The sequence below is a fragment of the Vombatus ursinus genome, unplaced genomic scaffold (assembly GCF_900497805.2).
Source record: "Vombatus ursinus unplaced genomic scaffold, bare-nosed wombat genome assembly UNPS02014847.1, whole genome shotgun sequence".
NCBI lineage: Eukaryota > Metazoa > Chordata > Mammalia > Diprotodontia > Vombatidae > Vombatus > Vombatus ursinus.
In genome coordinates this window covers 15,402,506-15,425,811 of record NW_020954625.1, presented here as the reverse complement: position 1 = coordinate 15,425,811, position 23,306 = coordinate 15,402,506, and the positions used below count along the sequence as shown (strand labels likewise).

Sequence of the window (23,306 nt, the reverse complement as noted above, 5' to 3'; positions counted from 1 at the left end):
GGAAGGAAGGGAGGAAGGAAGGAAAGAAGGAAGGAAGGAAGGGAGGAAGGAAAGAACGAAGGAAAGAGGGAAGGAAGGAAGGGAGGAAGGAAGGAAAGAAGGAAGGAAGGAAGGATGGAAGGAAGGAAGGAAGGAAGGAAGGAAGGAAGGAAGGAAGGAAGGAAGGAAGGAAGGAAGGAAGGAAGGAAGGAAGGAAGGGTTACCAAACACTAAGTATCCTGAAGAGAGGCAGTGAACGCGTGTACAGGGACTCCTGGCTTTGGAGGCAGAGAACCTGGGTGGGTTCCAAACCCTGGGGCTCATCACCTTGAGGGCAGTGACTGTCATCTCACTTCTGTTTGTGTATCCACAGCATATAGCATGGGGCCTGACACATAACAGTTGCTAAATGAATGGTTGTTGATTGACTGACTGACTGCTCTGGTCATCAGTTTCCTTGTCTGTGAAATAAGGGGTTCTGCTAGCTCATTTCTAAGGTCTTTTCCCCAGCTCTCTATCTAATAACATCTTTGAAATAAGACAGTACTGGGACCATCCTTGATGGGCTATCCTTTAAGGAAAAGGAAATCTCTCTTGGGAATAGCTGAATTACCTAAGGGACGGTCATGGAAGAAGGTCAAGGCGGGGGCAGCTGAAATGACCCACGATTTTCTTCCACACTGCTGAAATCAAGTGCCCCTCCTCACAAGGCTGGCCACATCAGCCTCCCCTTTTTTGGGTTTGCCCCCTGTGTACAAGGGTTCTGAGGCCCCACGGTTACAGCCCAGGATGCAGATTAGGGGCAGAATGAGCTTGGGGCACTTGTATTCAGTGATGCCCAAAATTGACATCTAGGTTCTGGATCACACGGGTCTTCTGTGAAAAGCCAGGGCTTGAGTCTAGACCAGTCCTTTTGCTTCAGATACAGTCTGACCTCTAGTGAATATCCGCCAGGGCACAGCCTGAGGAGCATTCATTAAACTGCCACAGGCACAAAGCTAGTCAGTCAGGAGGTAAGACATAAACCCAGGTGAGAGGGTAACGAATTTGCTCAGAGAAGCGTCAGAAGCGATCTGATCTAACTCTCTTGTTTTAGAGACGAGGAAACTGAGGCCCAGAGTGGTTAAGTGACTTAATCAAAGTCACACCGGTGATAAATGACGACCCAGGTCTTTCTGACTCCAAGTGCGGCACTGGACCATCTCCCCCCAGCTCTCTCTCAAAGTGCTTTACACTAAAAAAAATACCAAAAGGACATATACATCTGTTCAAGTATTTAACATTTATTGTTAGGTGTTAATATTTCTTCATTATTTGGAAGTGTGTGCTGCACCGAGCATTTGTTTCTTTGCTGTTGATCAAAGAGGATGTATCAGCGTTCTTAGTTGTTTGCATTGCAATCAATTACTCTTTAAAAAAAAGGCCAGTCAGTAATTTCTAAGCTCCTACTTTAACCTCAGATAATGGCCAAAACATGACTCAAGTATGTTTAAAAAAAAACATTCTTCCAACTTTCTTTTTAAAGCAGATAAATTCACTCACATACACAGAATAAGAAGGACCTATTTCCCCTGGCTGGACGGTGGAGCGTTTGCAGTCAATGCCAATTGGAAAACTATGGTTTCCTTCCCTCCCCACAAAATATTAACAGTGAACATTAAAAATGATTCTTAAAACAGAAGTACTCCATGCTTGGTGCATAGCATCCCCAAGGACTGACCACTGCCCCGGGGGGATGAGAGAAGCTGCCGTGTTTACTCTCTCAGCTCTGGGCCTAGTCACCCCGCCATGGCCTGGATCTCCATCACCACCTTCCCGATTCCTAGAGAGCCCTGAGACTTACAATGGTGGGGATCAGGGAAGGCGTGGACAAGAGCTGCTTGATGATTCTGTATCGGTCATAAAGGGGCTTGATCAGGCTCTTGTCTTGTTTCATTACCTGAAAAGCAAGACATTAATTACTGCTCCCCTCATAAACACGTATTGTTTGGAAAAGCCAAAACAATCCCGGGACCCTGACGCCAAGGATCAGAACCCTGGCAAACTGCTAATCAATTAGCACAGGGAAGCATGCAGTTTTTAAAAGTACTGAACAAAAACCCTGCCAATGTCCTTGTGAGCCAACTTGCTGAAAAGGAGCCTGTCTATTTTAGATAGATGGAAGATCTTAACTTTTAAAGTCCTGCACTGAAAAAGGAAGATGATTGAGTCCATGAAGCCCCAAATCCCCACCTCATTTCACTGTCTTTGCATCAACTCTCCCTCCACTTCATCTCCAGGATCCAGCCAGGGACCAAATCTCACTGATCTTTCCTCTGATGTATCTACATCTTCCTTCCACTCCCACAGCCACCATCCTCATCCAGGCTTTCATCATCTCATATCTAGATTATGGTGACCACCCTTCTAGCTGGCGCCATTGAATGCAGGGCTTCCTTAAACACAGCGGAAAAAAAAGAAAAACCAACTCTCCCTATGGCCTACCCACATAAAGTCCAAACCCCTTAACTTGGCTTTCCCAGTCCTCCACAACCTGTCCTCTATACCGACACTGATGTGGACTTACTAGTTTTGTGCCAGTGGGAATTTAATGAAGGATCCTCAGGCTGTGCCCTAGGGGATATTCACTAGAGATCACAGTGATATGGTGAGAATCGAGTACCATATCTGAAGCAAAAGGACTGGTCTAGACTCAAGTCCTGGCTTTTCACATAAGACCTGTGTGACCCAGAACCAAGCAACTTGGATTTTTAAAGGACACATCCACAAGATGAAAACAAGGACGGGGAACTGAAGAGCCCAACAGCATGTCTCAGGCCTGTGCATCGGGAGGGGTAAAGATCAGAACGAGCTGAGAAAACCCAAGACGACCAAGAAGGGTGTTCTCAGCTCTGGGGGAGAGAGGATTTCTGTGCAGGATAGATGTAAAATGACTCCTGCTCACAAAGAAAGCAGAGCTTTCAGATCCTATGGCGCTGTTTTCTCGGCCTCCAGCCTGGCAAAAATAAAACAAAAAAGGCTAACGGAGTCTGAGAGCTCAGTAGAGGATGAGGAAGAGGCGGCTGGGCTGCCCAATGAGATCAACCACATTCTTGGGTCTAAAAGAACTGGCAGGTGACAAGGACCGACCACCGTCACCGGCAGAGTGGAAAGGGTGCTGGATTTGGTGCTAGGCCGGGAGTCAGAAGCCCCGAGTTCTCCTCCTGACTCGGACACTTACTCCGTGATTCCAGGCAAGTCACTGAACTCCCCGAGGTCTGATTCCTCCTCTGAAAGGATGGACCTAAACAAGATGACCTTGACGTCCATCCAACGCTAGATCTCTACTCACGAGGACATCTGAAAGGTCACAGAGAACAAGAAAGGCCCGAAGGACTACAACAAATGTTCTCCTCATCTGTTTCTTAAAAAGTGAAGAGTGTAAATTAGAGACCAATGACTTTGACCCTGATTCCTGGCAAGAGTCTAGGTTCTACAACTAAATACAGAATTAGCGTCTCTCTAGAAAAGGAAGCTGGAATCCCAAAGACCCAGCAAGACCTCACCAAGAATAGGTCATGACAGATGAAGGCACTTAATAAATATCGATTGACTGATTAAGTGTATTTCTTTTGTGGACAGGGTCATTAAAGTGGCAAGTGAGGAGAATGCTACAGATAGTTTACCTCGTGAACAAGATGACCAGATGTCAGCTAGTCAATAGTATAATTAGGTTCAAAGGATGGTCAATAGTGGTTGCATGTCAACTTGAAAGGAGGTCTCCAAGGGTATACCCCAGTGGTCTGTGCTGAGGCCAATGCTGATTTATATTTCCATCAATGACTGGAAGAAAGGCATGCTTCCCCAATCTGCAGGTGGATAACTCACCCTGGGAGACAGAGGTAGGGTCCAAAAAGACACTGATAGGCTAATATGATGCTATGATCCTCCAAACACTGGGCAGAATCTACTAAGATGAAATGTAATAGGTATAAATATAAAGTCAGATATTTGAGCTCCAGAAATCTACTTCACAAATCCAAGATGGAGGAGTCAGGATCGGAGGGAAGTTTGTCTCAACAGCATTTGTGCAAGGCAACCAAAGAGAGGCTGACAGCGAGACATGGTGCCAAGAGCTAGGAATGCGGAGGTGAATCCCAGTGCCCTCTCTTATGGTCAGACCACAGCTGGATCATGGTTTTCCATTCTGGCTTCACGATTTTGGCAAGAAATTGGTAGAATGTCCCGAAGGTAGCTATCAGAACAAAGAACGTCAGGAGTGTGCAGTGCTACCTAGAAGATCCTTTCCTTAAGACAAAGGCTCCTGGAGAGCGATCTTGGCAGCAGCAGGCATCATGATGGCACTGGGCTCTTTGGGAAGGGGACGGGCAATGAATGTGAGGGCAGAATGCAGAAAGGAGAATGGAGTGCTGAAGAGCAAGTAATTCCATTTCCTGAGTTTGGGCTAGGCTCGCTAGGACTGATGGATAGTAAACATCAGTGGTGTCAAATTCCCATGCCCAGCAAAACTCCTGACTACCAAGCAAACCAGATCAAAATATAATTAGGAAATGTTTAACCAAATAAACGAAAATACAGTATAACAGAAATAATGTTAATTTGTGGTCTTCTCAGTGAATTTGCTGACCAAAGGAATCTATTTCTATTTGAGTCTGACATGGCTGTTATAAGGGATGGGCCAGAGGGTTGGGGGATGAGTAGTGGGGGATCTGGTAGCACCATTTTTCCTTCCAAGAACTAAAACTGGGTTGCTGCCATTCCCCTTTGGTTCACTTCCCCAAAAGGTATCCTGGGATGGAATCAGATGGCCCTACCTCCCAGCAGTGCAGAATGACAGCCTTTCTAGAACAATCTCATCATCCACAAGAAATGTCCCCAGTGTAACCAGGGACCCCAATCCAACTTGTGCTTACAAACAAGCCTTCGGCATCCATCTCCAATGGATGGGATGCCCAAGCAGCCCATTAACCGGAATGCAAACCCTCAAGGTGCCAGCCTCCATATGTTCCCCAGCCTCCAATGACTGACAAATCTTGGAGTGCAGTGAGAGGCGGAGCTGGCATCATTCAGGGCACTTCCTGACATACCTTGGCATCTTCCTGGGCAGTCAGTGGTTCTCTCTGCTCCTTCAGCTGCTTGACCAGGGCATCTGGCATCTCTTCCCCAGAGGAATTTGGCTCAGTGCCTGCAGCTTCTGGCTTCTCCATCTCTTTGGGAATGGCAGCTGGTTCCTGATGCAGGGTCTGGTGTGGCATAGCTTTGGGCATACTCCCCTGTTGCTCTGAGAGCTTTAGCTTCAGTTCTGTGGGAAACACCACCAATGAACACAAATGACCCACCATCACTCATGGCCTTTCCGTGATCACATGATCAGCACTCCAAGTCAGACCAGCCCCACACACTGGACAGGCCTGAACGTGGAGGGAGAGCCAACCTTCCTGAAGCAAGGTGGGCAGCCCCCTAAGGAGTGGGGCCAGAAAAGGACCGTGTAGGCTTTCTGACTCCCAAATGTCTCCCTCACCGCATTCAAAGGTGCTTGGCAATCCTTCCTTCAGCCTCTAAAGACTCTGAGGGGCTTCATAAACACGTAGCTCCCCCTAGGAAGGGTACACTTATTAGCCAACATTGGAGGGGCGATGGGAGGCAGACGTCTGGAGGGATTCCAGGAGACAGCAGAGAGGGGCTGGGCCCAGGCCAGGAATGCCCAAAACGAGCTTTGCTGGCGTCAGAGCCATACCAGGAAGTCATGTCCCTGCCATGTGACTTTTAATACCATTCTTAGTAAACAGACTGTCTGGAACTGGACCCTCGGCACCCCGGAATGCCCTGACAGACTTTGTTTATCGACCTCCAAGCAATTTATTTTTTCCACATCACGCTTCTTAATTACAATCTGAAGAGTAAGGAAAGTGACTAAGCATTTAAATGGTCAACATTTAAGGGCCAGTCACAATTACACTGCATTTTTGTCAATCATGTGCATTTTCTGTTAAAATTTTTTAAAATTCTGTGGGACTTATGATGAAAGGTGCTGCCCATCTCCAGAGAAAGGACTGGTAGAGCCTGACTGCAGATCAAAGATACTTTTCCTTTATTTCATTTTTCTTGGATTTTTTTTTTGTCTGTGTTTTCTTTCACAGAATGACTTACATGGAATTGTGTTTTGCATGACTACATGTGTATCACCTATGTCAAACTGCTTGTCTCCTGGCGGTGCAGAATTTGGAACTCAAAATTTGAAAAAAAGAATGTTAACATTGTTTTTACATGTAATTGGGGAAAAATGTTAAATAAGATTAAAAAAATAAAATAAGAAACTTTATCGTTGCATATTGTTTTTATTTCAGTCATCTCCGGCCTGTTGAATCCTTCCCTATTACAAAGAATAACAGTTGGAGACAAAGCCAATCTGCCTACCCTCATGCGGCTCACCCTGCATCCACAGTCCCCGTTCCCTTCCCCCGCAACAAGAAGAGGGAGGCATGTTTCCTTCTCATAGCTCCATCAACTGGACAATACTAGGCTGTCTTGGTGCAGCATTTTAATAAATCAAAGCACCCCAAAATGCCTCCCTCACCGCTTGTAAGGATGCCTGAAATTCCTCCATCATAAACACCATCCTTCAGAAGTATCAACATCTCCACCTGCTGTATTGATAATTCTAGCTCAAGACAGTGTAATTAGTGTTCCTTCAAGCAGAGACTTTCCAAAAGTTGAAGAAAAATGTTATGTCATGGTGGAAAAGTAAGAAGAGGAAGGTCTAGAATTAGTCAATCAATGAGCATTTATTAACACTTCCTCTGCTCGTCAGTGGGGCCACATAAAAAGGGCAAAAACATGGCTCCAGGGGAAGATGGACAGTTACCAACCCAAAGCAATCCCTTCAAAGTGGCTTTTCCCATAGAAATGTGTCAGGCCCCTAGGAGCTGGTCAACACTGGCTCTCCCTGGGGCCCGCTCACATCCCAAGCGGGAGTGCCAGAAACGGCTTTGTTGTGAGGTGGGGCCCCTTACAGACCAGAGATCAGACCCCCGATTCCCCACATTCGACCAAGCGGGGCAGATGCGAGGTGAGCCCCAGGGGGGCCCCAGACATCCTTCCACATCCTCCCCAATGCAAAGGCAGAAGGCAAGGTGGAGGCCACGACAGCCCCAGGACCCCTTCGACACTGCAGAGGGGCCCCGGATCCTCCCTGCCCTGCCCCCGTCCCCACCTGCTGGTTACCTTTGAGCTGCTTGCGGCCTTTGGCCAAGTCATTCATCCATTTCAGGACTTCAGGATTTGAAGTCTTGTCTCCATGAGAAGGCTGCAACAGAGAGCGCAAGTCAGGGGAGACGATCTAATTAACAGTCGCTTCAGCCCGACGGCCTCCCCTGCCTGCCGAGAGCAGCCGAGCCCTCTGCACCGAGTTGACACACCTGGGCTGGGATCCTGGCTCTGCCCCTGACCAGCTGTGCAGCCTCAGAAAAGGCGGCTCCCCTCTCTGGGCCTTGGCTTCCTTCCCTGCACAATGAGGGAGGGGATCTCCTCCAGCAGAGCCGTGATGCCCCGAAACGTGGAGAGCCTCCCCTCAAGAGGGTGTGGGCTCCCTGAAAGGAGGGACCCTCAAACTTCTGTGTGTGTTCCCCGGGAATCTGCACATGGTAAGCACTTGAGAAATGCTTCATGCTTTCATGCAATAATTTACTCATTCATAAATGTTTTGTTCACCTAAACCTGGCGGTGCCTTTCCCCCGACCCCTTCTCCCCTTCTACTTTGCCTGTTAGTGTAGAGGGGATTACCATCCTCCCACACCCCCAGGCTCACGACCCAGGAGTCGTCCCGGACTCCTCAATATCTCTCACTCCCTCATATCCAACATGGCGCCACACCCTGTCATTTCACCTCTGTACCATGGCTCGACTATGCCCCTGCCCTCCTCCAACATGGCCCTCACCCTAGCGCAGGCCTTCATCCCCTCACGCCTGGACTGTGGTGGGTCCGGCCGCCTCAGGTCTCTCCCCACTCCAGTTCCCTTCTCCATTCAGCCACTAAAGGGACTTTCCAAAAGCTCATGTTTGATCACGTCACACTCCTACTCAATAAACTCCAGTGGCCCCCTAGCACCTGCAGGATCAAGTACAAAATGCTGCTTGGCCTTCAAAGCCCCTTCCTCCCTTTCCAGTCTTCTTACACCTGACTCCCCAACATGGACTCTTTAACCCAGCGACACCAGCCTCCTGGCCACTCCATGACCAGACCCTCCATCTCCCAGCTCTGGGCATTCTCTCTGCCTGTCCCCCAGCCCCGGAGCCCTCTCCCTCCTCTGCTCTCCCTACTGACCCCTCTGGCTTCCTTTATGTCCCAACGAAAATCCCGTCTTTTACCAGAAGCCATCCCTAAATCCTCTGAATTCTATACCTTCCCCCTCTTAAGTATTTCTGATTTATCCTGCAGATAGCGTGTTTGTCCATATGCATAACCTGACTCCCCCATTAGGTGGTAAGCTCCTTGAAAGTATGGGAGAGTTGAACCTTGTGACATCCTTCCAGCTCAGACTTACTGTGTTTTACGGTTCTAAGCTTCCTTTCAGCACCAACATTGTCATCTGAAACTTTATGACTTACGTGGCAGAAGACCCCAAGTTCCTTACTTCTCCTCACTTTGAACTGTGCTGCCCTTCCCCTCCCAACTTCTTTACCTCCCTTTAAATAAAGGGAAGCCCCCCCCCCCAAAAAAAAAAAAAACAAAACACCACAAACCAACAGTCCAACTAAACTGAGGTTTCACTATTTGGAAAAATCTTCGAGACATACTTTGGCATAGATTTTTATCTTAAATTGTGGGAGCCATTTGGAGGATGGTAATGAGGTTATTCTCCCCCCACCAAATGACTGTGATTAGAGCTGGAAAGGACCTTAGAGGGTATTTAGCGTCCTCTCTTCTCCCCCACCCCTTTTTTGCTGATGAGGGAATGGAGGCTTAGGGAGAGAAAATGACTTGTGGCATAACCACGATTTTAATCTGGGACTTAAATCCAGAGTTTTTTCCACTGTACAGTATTCTACTTCCTATGCTGTGGGAAGGAATTTCAATTTCTTTGGCATTAGTTACAAATCATGAGAGCTTCTGCCATTTACTAGTTAGTCCAGGGCTTCAGAGTCTGGGGTACAGGGACTTCAAAAATTTTTCCAATAATTATATCTCAATATAATTGGTGCACTGTGTAATCTTATGTATTTTATACATTTAAAAACATTCCGGAAAGGGATCTGTAGACCTCACCATTCTGCCAAAGCAGTGTGTGGCAAAAAAAAAAGAAAGAAAGAAAAGGAAAAGAACCCCAGAGTTATACTGATAACTATGTTTACAATTAAAATAAAAAATTATCTTCTGCCTTTCTTTATTTTCATTTTTTGGTATCCCCAACACTTATCACAGGCCTGGCACATAATAAATGTGTATTGACTGATTTCCTCACTTATAAAATAGGGATAAGCACGTACTACCCACTTTCCATAGTGACCATGAGGAAAGTGCTTTGTATACCTTAGAGGTGCAGCGGATAGAGCACCAGGCTTGGAGTCAGGGAGACTCATCTTCCCGAGTTCAAATCCAGCCTCAGACATTTACTAGCTGTGTGACCCTGGGCAAGTCACTTCACCCTGTTTGCCTCAGTTTCCTCATCTGAGAAGAAAATGGCAAACCACTCCAGTATTTTGGCCAAGAAAACCCCAAATAGGGCCAGGAACAGTCAGACACGACTAAAACGGCTGAACCACAACTGATACCTGAGAGCGCTACAATAATGTGATTGATTAGTATATTTCTTTCAATCTTTTAAAAGCAGGATTCTAAGGTGGGGTCCCCAAGCGTCCCCTGCCCACCAACAGAGGCCCTGACCCCACAGAGGTGCAGTTGTGGAAATGACAGAGGTGCGTTCAGGCTTGAACCACTGGTCAAACTCCCCAGTGTCGAGAGCGGTCCCCAAACAGAATGGCCGCCTCAGGACGGCAGGCATCCCCCTCCCTGAGGGCCTCCAAGGCCAGGCTGAGTGGCCCCTGGCTTCCAGATGAGGCTCAGCCGGGATGGCCTCCGGGGGCCCCCGGAACCCCGACAGACGCTCTGAGAGAGTCCCGTGCTATCGGATGACCTTATTCCCCAGCACCAAGTACCAATCTCCACAGATGGACAGACCGAAAGGACCCAGTGCCGATCATGAGGACAGCCCCATCGGAGCTGCAACCTCAAGAAGTTTCCTTCATGAAATCGCGTTCTGAGGAAGGACGGCGCCGTGGACCCAGAAGCACTGGGGCGGTGGCATCCTTCTGCCAGGGAGGCCCTCCCAAGGGTCGAGCACGGGGATGGGCGGAGCGGGCAGCTGCCAGCCCGAGGGATCGATCACACCCACCCTCGGACCGCGGGGCCTGATCTCCCGCCCGAGATCACTGCCTCCCAGGGCCTTCTGGAGATCCTCAGTGCCCAGGATGGTGAGAGGAGGGGGCAGAGGGGGCGAGGTGGAGGAACCTGGGGGGGCCAGGGAGAACACACGGCTGAGCGCGTGAAGGTTTGTGAAGCACCACGCACGCAGGCGCTCTTCCTGGGTCCTCACAGCAGCCTTGAGAGCCAGACAGCACTGGGGAAACTGAGACTAGAGGTCAAAGGACTTGGTGACAGCCACACACTTGGAACCACTGCCCCAGGTGAGATCAGAATCCAAGCCCTTCCTGGGTGGAGGCCTCCGCTCTCTGCCCTCGGCCACACTTTCCCTTCATAAGTGAACAGAGAAGGGAGGGAGGAACCCGCTTCACCTAGCCTCACCCGGTATTTCTTTTCCTGCTCAAACTTTTCCTCGAATTTCCTGATTTTCCGCTTGAGGCTCTGGATGTGCTTGGTTAGCTGGGTCACCGTCTGGGGCCCTTTCGCGTCCTCGCACCTTGAAGAACTCCTGGGCCTGCACAGGAGACAGGGACAGAACCTGAGAAGGAGGCTTGCCAACGGCCAGACCCTCCCGAAAGCCGGGTCGACCAGAAGACCAGGGAAGGCCATCTGGAGAGGAACTGAGGGTGCCTCAGTGCGGCCCTAACCAGCATGCATTCTGACAATGGAACGGTCTCATGTCTTTCTGGGACGCAGAAAGCCTCTGGCCCCATACAGCACGTCTACACTTTCTACATTCCCAATGACGCTTCTGTCATTTCATCAGGAATTTTCCAGATGAAATGTTCGGCAGCGCACCCCTGGCCTCACACCCCCAAGCAGGGCAGGTGGGCACCTCATGAGCCTTCCTTCCAGGAGTGAGCTCCCCACAATATGAAGGGGCCCATGACAACCGAGGTGGCAGACGGAAGCGCAAAACCGCCCAAGCACGTCGGTCAGGGTCAGTGCCCATGCCACGCTGCCCATGGAGACGGGTGTCTCCGTCCTTTCTGCCTGAGCCCCTACATCTGTCTGGGAGTGTGTGGGGAAGGCTCTGCCGTAGCAAAACAGAATGGAGCATTATGTTTCTAAAAGATCAATGAACTCCCCTCGAAGCATTTCCAAAGCAGCAGCAACGGACTTCGCCCACTGCTGCTCAGGCATGGACTTAACAGTCACGAGCCCCGTCCCGTCCCGTCCCGTCCCGTCCCTCCCAATCCCAGCAAACCCATCACACGTCCCAGCAGGCAGGAGGCACACTGGGAAAACAAACACCAAACGATAAATACGGCACGTGAAGAACGGAGAAGAGCAAATTGGGCCGGACGGCGTTCCCTTACATCATGAACTGCTGAGTGCTGGGCGGAGAAGGGGCAGATTCGGGGTCTAAATTAAATCTCTGGCTTTGGCTAAAGAGGGAGCATCGTGGCGACAGGAGCGGGCGGTCTCCGTCCGTGATGTGATGCAGCAGGCGGCTGGTGCCGAGGGACGGCGGGTCCTCGGAGCTGCTGTCGGCTTCATTACGCCAGTCTTTGTAGGCGGGCACCGGGTCTGGGAGGACAAGAAGGCTTGTTACTGACACGTACATTACTGTTCACAGCTCGAGCTTGCATTTCTGGCACTCCCTTGTTCTTGGGGAAGCTGAGGGCTGGATCAAAATACCGTGTGAGTTCCCCCAAAACCCGGGTGAGGTGTGGAAAACATTGTCATCCCCAACTCATCGACAGGAAAACCTAAGCCCAGAACTCCTCAAAACGAACCACGAACTGCCTCTGTCTGTCTGTCTGTCTGTCTGTCTCTCCTCCTCCTCTCTCTCCCACTGTCAGTCTCTCTCTCGCTCCCCTCTCCCTCCTTTTCTTACTCTTTCCTTCATTTTCTCTCCCTCTTCCTCTTTCCCTTGCCATAAATGTGTACGTACATGTATTATGAGGAATGAAATCTAAACTTAGGGTGACTAAAGAGGAAGTACGTCCAATTTCGGCATGTCTAGATCTGCATGAAGATTTTTAGAAATCAGTCCACAAACGTTTCTTAAGCACCTACTACGTGCCGGGGCTGTGCCGGGTGCTGGGGATGCAGGCTGCCCGTGAGGAGCTTACGGTCCCTCCAGGGAACACGTCTACAGGCGGGCCGTCCAAAGGCAGGCTCAGAATGGACACGAGGGGATGGGAGCGGGCACCGGTGGCGGGGCTGGGGGGGAACTGGAGAGGTTTCTCGTGGCTGGTGATGAGTCTTTGTCTGAAGGACAAACCACTGGTTGTGGGATTGGACCCCTTGGCCCAGGCGGGATCAAGTCTAAGCCCAACACTTGCGGCAGCGTGGCTGGAGAACCAGAGACACCCTGAGCCAAGGAAGCCAGGTGCGACCAGGAAGAGCCACCTTCCCGACTCCCTGTGGACCCCGGGCAAGCCAGGAAACCCTGCACAGACTCAGTTTCCGCATCTGGAAAATGGAGATAACAGCCGCACCTACTTCCCGAGTTGCCGTGAGAATCAAGTGAGTGAACCCACGTGCAGAGCTCGGCAAACGTTAAAGTGCTATAGAAGCGTTAGTGATAATCACGATGACTGCTCTTCTTCCTCGTTACTCAGAGGAAAGTGATGAGGGCCAGGAGGAGACGGCGCACAAAGTGAACGAGCCAACACACTCAGGCAGCCCAGCCGCCATGACTGCGAGGACCCCTCGTGGGCCCAGGGGGCAGAAGGCGAAGGAGGGGGGGACCAGCAGGGGCCAAACGCGGCAAACACCATCGGACGCGGTCACTGCCTTAGGTAGAAGTGAGGCCTCAGTTTGGACGATGGCTACCAATCAAAGATCATGGAATTTGCAGGACGGAAGAAACCTTAAAGAACATCTAATTTAACATTTTCTCATCGTCTTAAAGAGAAGGAAACTGAGGCACAAGGAGGTGAAGGGATTTGTTCAGGGGCACACAGCTAGCAGAGCCACAATGTAGCCCATGCCCCCTAGACTAGGACTTGTCCACACTCCATCTGTGCCCTGCCCTGCTCCGCCCCAAACTGTCTCCCTGAGAGGCTCGCCTCGGCGCCTTAAATGCCAACGCCTGGCACCCCTCACGGCTTCTGCGGAGGACCAACCCAAGCTCTGGTGGAAAGAGGGAGGAAGTCACCGAATGGAGGAGATGGCCCCGTCCCCAGGCCAGGCTGTCCGGTCGGGACCCCTCGGGCCAACGTCCGGCCTGGACACTTCCAGGCTGATGAGCTTTCATTCCAGATGAGATGGTGAAGTGAGTTAGGGAACAATGAAACCTTCAAACCAGTGATCAGGTGTCCAGAGGGGAAGAAATACCAGGGATGAGGCTGAATCCTGTCTCCTGCAGAAAAGTCAGTCTTAAGTGTGCAGAAGACAACTGCAGGCAGCGGGGTGGGCAGGCTCAGGGCCAGGCCTGCCAGTCATGACCATATCACCCAACCTCCAACCAGCCAGCACTTCTTAAGCACCTGCTGTGAGACAAACACTGAAGACACGAGTAGAAAGAACGAGATGATCCCTACAAGCAGCAGCTTGTACTTCTGCCATGCTGTTTGCCCACCCTCTTATTCCCATCAGCCTTAGAGGCCTAGGGGCAAAACCGAATACAAGTGGCTCCAAAGAGAACCTACGGGCTCTGGTGGATTTCTGTTTCAAAGGAGTCTGGCAGGAAAAGCCGAACGAGGCAGTCTGGTAGAGCGGGTAGTGCTCTAGGCCCTGGTTCTGAATCCTGGCTCTGACCAGTATGTATGAGCACTAGCATGTTATTTCGACTCTCGGAGCCTCAGTTTTCTCATCTGTAATATGAGCACGATGCCAGGAATACTTACTCTCATGCAGTTATTCACAGGATCTAATAAATTACTGCATATTAGTAACTTACACAGAAATATATGGACAGCTAGGTTGGCACAGTGCATAGAGAGATGGAGGAATGGATGGATGGATGGATGGATGGATGAATGAGCAGATGGATGGATGACTAGATGGATGGATGAGCAGATGGATGGAAGGATAGATGGATAGATGGATGGAGAGAAGATGGATGGATGGATGAGCAGATACATAGATGGATGGATGGAAGATGGATGGATGGATGAGGGAGATGCACTGACTGAACATAATCAGCTGAGTAAACAGGACGCCATATGAGCCTTTATGGTGTTTACACAGCGTTTGGTCCCTGCTACGTGCTGTCTCTAGTTTCTGCTGACCAGATCACCTTCCTCATCCATTCACTGCTGGCTGCTTATAATAATAATAATGCATGTAATGTCGTTGCTAACAATCATTAAATAGCACCTGCTGCGTGCCAGGCACTGTGATGAGTGCTTTACAAACATTACCTCATCTGACCTTCACAACAACCCTGGAAGGTAAGTGCCATTTTTATCCCCGTTTTACAGATGAGGAAACTAAGGCCAACAGTTGTTAAGTGGCCTGCCAACAGCTAGTAAGTGTCTGAGGTGGGATTTGAACTCAGGTCTTCCCGACTCCAGACCTAGCGCTCCGTACATTGTGGCGCCCCCAATGGCCCACCTGCTGCTCCCATCGCATCACCCCTCTGCCAAACCTTTGCTGGGCTCCCTGCATCAAATCCACTCTTTTGCCTGATGCTGAGGCTCAGCATTAGACCACCCACCCCTTCCCACTTCACCATGCTCATCTCTCCTGCCTCCCTTGCCTGTAATTTTAGTCAAGGAACCTTTTTTTCCGCTCTTAGGAGGAATGCAGGCTTTAAACTCAAGATGCCATCTCCCACCTCCACACATCTGTACGAGCATGAACTAGCCTCTGCCCCACCCCCGCCCTGCCTAGAAGCAGGGGCTTTCTCATCCCTACCCTGCACAACCTTTGTCCTCTCTTTGAGGCCCTGCTCAAGGTCACCTCCTCCATGAAGCCTTTCTGATGACCTCCAGTTAACATCGTCTCTCCCTTGGATTTACCCATGTACATGCTGTACCATGCTCCACCCCCTACTTTTGCCATTAGACTGTAAGAGATTAAAAAAAAAAAAGAAGGTAAGAGATCTGGCCCTGGCACAGAGCTCTGGGGTCATCGGTCCAACTCTTTGCAGACTGATCTGTCCTAGATCACACAACTCATCAGAGACAACGCTGAACCTAACGGCCAGCCAACTTGTCAATCCCGTGGGAAAAAAATAATACACCTGCTGGATGAGCGCCTTGTTTCCGCTGAATTGGCCGATCCCTTCAGTCCAAACCAACGAGACAGAAGCCCCGCGTGGGCAGAGCCGCCCCTTTGTGGACGTCGCCCCCTCACCAGCAGCCTCCCCTCCCCAACGCCCTCCTCTCCACGGCTTTCCAGCTCCCCTTTCTGAGGCGTCTTCTCCCATTAGAGTGTACGCTCCTTGAGGGTAGGGTCTGTTCTGCTGTATCTGTAACTCCTGGACTTTGGACAATGCCTGGCACATAGTGATCACTTGATAAGTAAATCATAATTAATAAATTGATAAATGAATAAATTACTTAATAAGCTGTCTATCCATCCATCCATCCATTCATCTATCATCCATCCACCCATCCATCCACCCGACTCGTCCATGATAAAGCTGGAAACTAACTCCCATGATCCTCAGGTAGAAGCCTGGGCCTTTTGGATAGAGACTGGACCAGGACGCAGGAATGTCCGAATTAATGTGAACCACTGCAGTTGACCACTTTCTTTCACAGTGACAGCTCACTTCACCTTTCTCATTCCAAGTTTCCTTGATTTTCAAATGCCTTTATCCGCGTCATTCATAAAGATGTTAAACAGAGGAGAGAGACCTGGGGACCTCCACTGGAGATATTCCTTTGTACCGGCAACAATCCATGAACCAAAACTCTGTGCTTTGGGTCAGTTACTGAGCTTCACACAGGCCTCAGGGTACCGCCAACCAGGCCACATCCCGCCATCTTGGCATCAAAAATGCTATGAGGAACTCCTGTCAAATGCCTATACGCGCAGCATTTCCTCAGTGTCCTAGGCTGGAAACCCTTTCAAGAAGGAAAATTGGCCAGCTTTATTCTTAACAATACCAGCATCTGCAATCACTTCCTTTTCTAAGTGTTTAAGAACTGCCTGACCCTTAACAACCCACTCTAAAATGTTACCGGGAGTCAGGGTCACATTGAACAGCCACAGGCTGCAGCATCGTCCCCCTGACTCTGAAAATCAGGCGACGTTGTCCTCAGCTCCCACTGCGCCTCACCCTTTTCTCATGGTTCCACAAAGGTCATTAACCAAGATTTGCCAGTCACAGCCAAGCACTCACAGCTGCCCTGCTTCGTGTAGACACTGTTTGCTTTGGTTCTGTTTTTTTCACTGTTGCTTTGGGGTCATATAGACATGGTCTGATAAGAGCTCTGAGCCCCTTCTCAGGAAAAACAGAACAGGGCCCAAATCTCTCATGGCTTTGCTTTTGTGTCCAATATATTTATTTCGAGCTTGACCTTTTCAAGTTCCTTATAACAAAGTGCACATGAAATCCTTCTTATCATGGGCTGTTTTCCTTGTGCCTACTCATAGCACAAAGAGGCCCTTCCTTCACAGACCATCACCAGGGGTCAAGAGCTGCACTCACCCTCCAAAACACCTTGAATAAACTTGGATTTATTCACTTGATATTCCCAATAGACATTTATTAAGCATCTGGAATGTGCTAATAAGAGCTGAGCACAATGTGCCCAGCCCCATAGCAGGCACTTTGGTGCAGTACATAGAGCACGGCCCGGGAGTCAGGAATACTCATCTTCCTGAGTTCAAATCTGGCCTCAGACACTTCCTATCTGTGTGACTCTGAGCAAGTCACTTAACCCTGTCTGCCTCAGTTTCCTCATTGGTAAAATGAGCTGGAGAAGGAAATAGCAAAAACCACTGCAGCGTCTTTGCCAAGAGAACTCCAACCGGGGTCACAGAGAGTCAGAAATGACTGAGAACGACTGAGAAGCATCTGGTGTATGTCAGGCATGGCGCTACTAAGAGCTGGGGAAACAGAGAGAACATAGTGGGCACTTAGTAAATACTTGATGATTGTTGACTTGGTGTCAAAGACTTGGGTTCAAATCCCCCTTCTGAAAATTATACCTTTCTAAGCCTCAGTTTCCTTAAATGTAAGATGGGATAATAATACCTGTTACAGCATGATAGAGTAGTATATAAAGGGCTAGACTTAGAACCAGATGGACCCAGGTTGGAATCCTGCCTCAGATGGTTACTAGGCTATGTAATGCTGGACAAGGCATTTAGTATTCCTCATCCTCAGTTTCCTCATCCGTAAAATGGAGTGATAGTAACAGTACTTGCCTAAGAGGGTCGTTGTGACAATCAAATGAGATAACATTTGTAAAGAGCTTAGCCCACCTTAGACTGCTCCACAGGTGCAGGTTGTATCTGCAGTGGCAGTCGGTGCTGCCTCGTGGACAGTGGACCGGCCTCTGAGTCAGGAACAGGCAGGGCCCCAGGCCCCTCGATGTAACTGGTGCTGATTTGCACTGGGAGAGGGCCCTTCCTCCAAGAGAGTCCCTACACCAATGAAATCATGGGTCTAGCTAGACCCCTTGTCTCCTCCCCCACCAAGCACATCTTGTTTCTGCCCCAACAAGAGACCGTTTGTGAAGCACTCTACAGACAGTGACCATTTGGAACCATTTAACATGGCATTCAGCACCTCCTAAAAGATCTTCCCCAGCCAAGGGACATCATGGATTAGACGCGTAACAGATATGGATACGGCTACAGTCTGAAGAGGGGGATGCAATGAAGCTCCATTATGCCACCAGTTTCCCCCAGCTGGCCAATGTCCGGACGATTGAGAGGATGCCAGCCCCCTCCTTCATGTGGGTTTCAGAGGTGGGCCTGTGGAACAGGGAACCTCACGCCTGTTCCTGGCAGGCCAGTCTAATCGACAATTAAGTGCAGGACCACTGAACACAAATGAGGCAGGACCTTTTAAAGGAAAGTCAAGGTGATGTGCATTTATTAGGCACCTACTGTATGCCAGGTACTGTGCTCTGTGTGTGCGTGTGTGTGTGTGTTTAAAAAAAAAAAGGGCAAAGAACAATCCCTGCTCTCAAGGGTCTCACAGTAGAATAGGGAGAAAACGTGCAAATGACCACATACAAGGAAGACACAGACGGGACAAACTGGAGATGTGAGAGATGGCCCAGTTGTGTTAGGGCAACTCTATGATCCTTTAAAAATCAAATAAATGAGGGTGTGGACGAGGCAGAACCAACCACACCATTTAGTTACGCTTTCACAAAAGATGTTAAAAAAAAACCCACCACCATCAAATGAAGCGCCATTGGGATGGGGAAAATGTTTGACCACAGATGGGAAATGGGTTAATTAATGAAAGGCCACAACTGAAGGTTAAGTTAAATGGAAATTTCTCTAAAAGATGCGTCAGCTCTTCTCTCCCAACAATGTCCCTCCAGAGAGCAGTCCTGGGACCGGTCCTATCTAACGTGAATGGTGGAGAAGGGGCAGCGTCCTTAGGGGACGATGGCCCAGTTAGCCAAGGACCCTCAGCTTTTCCAGTGAAATGCCCAAAAGGGAGGATAAACAACGACCCAGAGGAGGGGCTCACTGGTTGTCTTGACTCTGGACAGCTCCACACCAGGTCAAAAAGAGCGTCCTGTGGGCTTCACAGCGGGCAGAGGGGCTGAGAGAAACCTCCACATGCATGCCCTCTTCCACATTCCCAACGAGGGTCCATCCCGCCTCCTCGAGAAGACCTCCAGGGAGGAGGGAAGCTGGACACTCGGGAAGGTGATTTTCCAAACCCAACTGGAGGATTTTACATTTATCTCTATCAAATTTCATATTCTTTGCCCGATAGTCAAGCCCATTGATTTCGTCATCCAATGTGCGAGTCACTCTTCCTGTCTTCTGGTTATCGGTCTGTCTTTACCCAGTATAGTACTAAAAACAGTAAAACATTAGAGAAAAATAATTCAAGCAATCTTAACAAAATCTCAAGCTCCCTGGTATCAATAATGCTAAGGAAAAGGATCTAGTCACTATCGATCACCCCTTTGTAGCATCACTGTGACCCAAAAGAAGGAAGAAAAAATCCTGAGCATCATTCACGAGTGTTTTAGAAATAATATGGGGGGCAGCTAGGTGGCGCAATGGATAGAGTACCAGCCGTGGAGTCAGGAGGACCTGAGTTCAAATGTGACCTCAGACACACAACACTTACTAGTTGTGTGACCCTGAGCAAGTCACTTAACCCCACTGCCTAGCCAAAAAAAGAAAAGAAAGAAAGAAAGACAAAGAAAAGAAAAGAAATAATCTGGCGGAAATGACAACTGTGGCTCACCCCTATGTGGAATGCACTGTGTCCTTTTTGTGACGGCTCCTCAAATGGGGCCCAAGGACCAGAAAAGGATCAAAAATGGTCACTCCAGTGACCAAAGGTCAGTCTCCTCAGTCTGAAAAGACAAAGGCTAGGGGGGATGTGATCAGAGCTTATGAAGTCAGGTTAGACGAGGAGAGGATGAACACTGTCAACCCCCAAATCCTGAAACCCCAGAGCTGTGGGAAACTCAGAAAGCCCCACCCTCCCCCAAATGAACACACCAGGGCCATTTAAGGCAGCGGGGAGGAAGCACATGGAACTCATTATCTCAAGGAATGAGGGAGGCTGCTCTTTGCTCCTGCCTCCATTTCAGATTCTCACCCGCCTGAAGCCAACGGGGACTGATTAGCTCGGTAGACGCTACACGTCACGGGGAGCGTGTTTTGGTTTTGTCATCAGACCTTAGACAGGAGACTTTAAGTTTGCCTGAAATATTTACTGGGTCCTTCAGCCCATGGCTCACAGATGGATTTCCCCCAATCATCCCAGTCTGGACCACAGTAACTCTCAAAAGATTGTCTACTACCAAAGGGATGGAAAGGAGCATCTGTGGGAAAAGAAGCCACATCAAAATGTCACAGGTCACAGGAGCATGGGTGCCAAGGTGGAATGAGCCCATTTCACAGATGAGCAAAGTGAGGCCCTGTCACACAGGAAGCAGGTGGGCAAGCCATGACTGGCACTTAGGTGCACAAGATGGCGGAAGTCCTAAACTGAGCATGGTAAACTTGGGTATCTTACAACCAAGTCAACAAATATCTAAATGCCCCTTGTGGGCAAGGCCCAGCAATAGAGAGAGAGTGGCTGTTAATTTTAATAGTGACTCTAAATCATGAAATAACGTCTTTCCTTTATGGGCCATCCTGATATGAAAAATAGTAACAACAAATGTTTGCTTATGGCCAGTAAAAAGGGATACTTGGAGACTTCCACATGGGCCTCACAGCCTCTATTTGGTTTCATCCTCCCAAATACCACACAATGAGCAAGCATTTATGAAGTTCCTACTATGTGCAAAGCACCGTAGGAGACACTAAAAGTTTAGATGATAATCACATTAGCTGACATCTCTATAATATTTTAAAGTTTTCAAAACAGTTTACATAGTTTAATTCATTTCTTCCTAACAACCCTGTGACCTTAGTACTACAGGTATTACCATGCCCATTTTACAGACAAGGAAATTGAGGCTGAGAGGGTAAGGGGCCTGTCCAGCATCACCCAGCTTCTAAGTGGCAGAGGCAGGACTTAAAGCCTGGTCTTCCTGGGTCTGAGCCCACTACACTCTCCACAACCCCGTAGCCCTCCCTAGCCTCATGGTGCTTACACTCTAGGTAGTGGATACAGTACAAACAGGGATAACTAGAATACACAACGATACACAAAAACACCAGGAAACGGCTTCCTTTTATACAATCATCCCTTCATTCGGCAATCCATCCATCCATCCAACCATCCACCCACCCACGCATTCATCCATCCATTTACCCATTCATTCGTTCACCTATAGTTCACTTCACTCATTTCACTCATGTCTGACTCTCTGTGACCCCATTTGGGGTTTTCTTGGCAAAGACACTGGAGCGGTTTGCCATTTTCTTCTCCAGCTCATTTCAGATGAGGAAACTGAGGCAAACAGGATAGAGTGACTTGCCCAGGGTCACACAGCCAGTTAAGTGTCTAAGGCCAGATTTGAACTCAGGTCTTCCTGACTGCAAGCCTGGCATTCACCTATCCACTGCACCACCTAGCTGCCCCTATCCAACCATCCAACCATTCATTCATCGTTCATCCGTTCACTCAACAACCACTAAATACTGACCCTGTGCAGAGAGCCCTGTGAAACAGGTCACGTTTACATAAGACAAAATGCTGTCCTTACCTTCATGAAGACTTGCCTAGTATAAAATGAGCCCAAATCACTATAATCTACCACTTACAATGCTGGCATATTGCAGCACTCTAAGAGTGTGCCATTTTTTTTCAGCGTGGGGTGTTCCCTCCACTGATGCAGATTACAGCCCCTCTGTGAGTAAACAGACAAGCTTTGAGCGGCTGTGGCTGTGGCTGTGACCTGTGCCCTATGGCCAGCCTGTTGTCTATACATACACAACTCCAACAGAAGGAACAGTCTACACAGTGACGGACAGAAGTGCCCAGATGTGCCCTTGGCCAGAGGCCGGAAGCCTGGTCCTGAACACAAAGTTGTCCTAACTCAGTTGGGCTGTTCCTTGGCCAGCAGCTGGTCAATTTGTCCCTGGCCTTGTGCTAGGAGCCCTTCTGTCATGGCTTGTGCCCCACTGCCCCGAAAAAGCAGCAGGAAGAAATACATGAGACAACCCAGGGCAATGATGTGGGATTCATATGGAATGCCATCTGTTAGAATCCCAGCATGTCAGAGATCATAAGGATACTAGAAACCAAAATAGAACCCTCACTGTACAGATGAGAAAACTGTGGTCCAAAAAGCTAAATCATACAAGTTCACACAGAAAGCTGGAACTTGACCCAAGTCTCCTGATTCCTAGCCGGGTATAAAATCACACACACACACACACACACACACACACACACACACACACAATGTAAACATGTGTAATTTAACACCATAATCATAAGGAAGCAATACGTTCCACTGAACAGAGATTTGGCCTTGGAGACAAAAAGTCCAAGGTTCAAGGCTCACCACTTATACGTACTAGCTGGACAGACGTTTTAAGACTTTAAGTTGCAGAAAAGCTGCCAATGTGCCCCAGAGGAGAGAGTACCCACACCGGGAGTTCCCTCTACCAACAACTTAGTGCATCAGAAATAAAAAAGCATTATCCAGGACAACCCACATATGCACGCACTCTAAGCTCAGGTGCCTGAGAACGAAGGTGAGGAGACCCTGGTCATACAATTAGTGGGTGTCAGAGGCAAGACTGGAATGCAGATCTTTCTGAATCGAAAGTTGGCCACTACAACACACTCATTCTCATATATATATATTCTAAGGAAGACATATAAATATACCAAATTTAAACTGAAAATGATTTATAAATGTGAATTTAATGCTTTAGGCGGTCTACCCTCAATCCCCATCCCAGAGGCAAAAATTTGCTACCCTGGGAATGCAAGCAGTGTTTATAGGAAGTAAGGAGGAAGGAGGTCAGATCCCTCTCTCTCTCCTCATTAGATGTGAGTTAAGCTCATTTCTAGTCTCCTGTGCCTTTCACATCTACAGATGAACCACTGCAGGGCCGATGGCCCACAAATGATTGAGGAGGACTAGCCAGCCAGCTTTGGCCATACTCATTCACAAGGCAGATTAACCCATGTGAGGATAACAGAAACACGGCTGTCAGTCAACAAGTCAATTAAGCGTCTACTACATGCCAAGCACTGTTAATCACTAGGAATATGAAAAAAGGCGAAAGACAGTCCCTACCCTCAAGGAGCTCACAATCTAATAGGGGAGACAATATGCAAAAAACCAGGTGCAAACCCATAATTTGGGGATGAGTCAACAGAGGGAAGGCCCAGCATTAAGGAGGCCTGGGAAAGCAAGCCAGGGGAACTGCACTACAA

General features: G+C 48.9%; 1 protein-coding gene across 3 annotated transcripts in view; it reads right to left on the bottom strand.

Annotated features, from left to right (window-relative positions):
- Nucleotides 1-23,306, bottom strand: part of FAM13C (family with sequence similarity 13 member C) — a 104,831-nt gene that overhangs the window by 8,454 nt on the left and 73,071 nt on the right. For all 3 annotated transcript variants that reach the window (XM_027840754.1, XM_027840756.1, XM_027840757.1), the window contains exons 7-11: nucleotides 11,719-11,929; nucleotides 10,781-10,913; nucleotides 7,204-7,285; nucleotides 5,067-5,281; nucleotides 1,823-1,918 (exon numbers count right to left, since the gene is read on the bottom strand). In XM_027840754.1, the coding sequence (XP_027696555.1) occupies nucleotides 1,823-1,918; nucleotides 5,067-5,281; nucleotides 7,204-7,285; nucleotides 10,781-10,913; nucleotides 11,719-11,929 (737 nt within the window). The remainder of the gene's footprint in view (nucleotides 1-1,822; nucleotides 1,919-5,066; nucleotides 5,282-7,203; nucleotides 7,286-10,780; nucleotides 10,914-11,718; nucleotides 11,930-23,306) is intronic.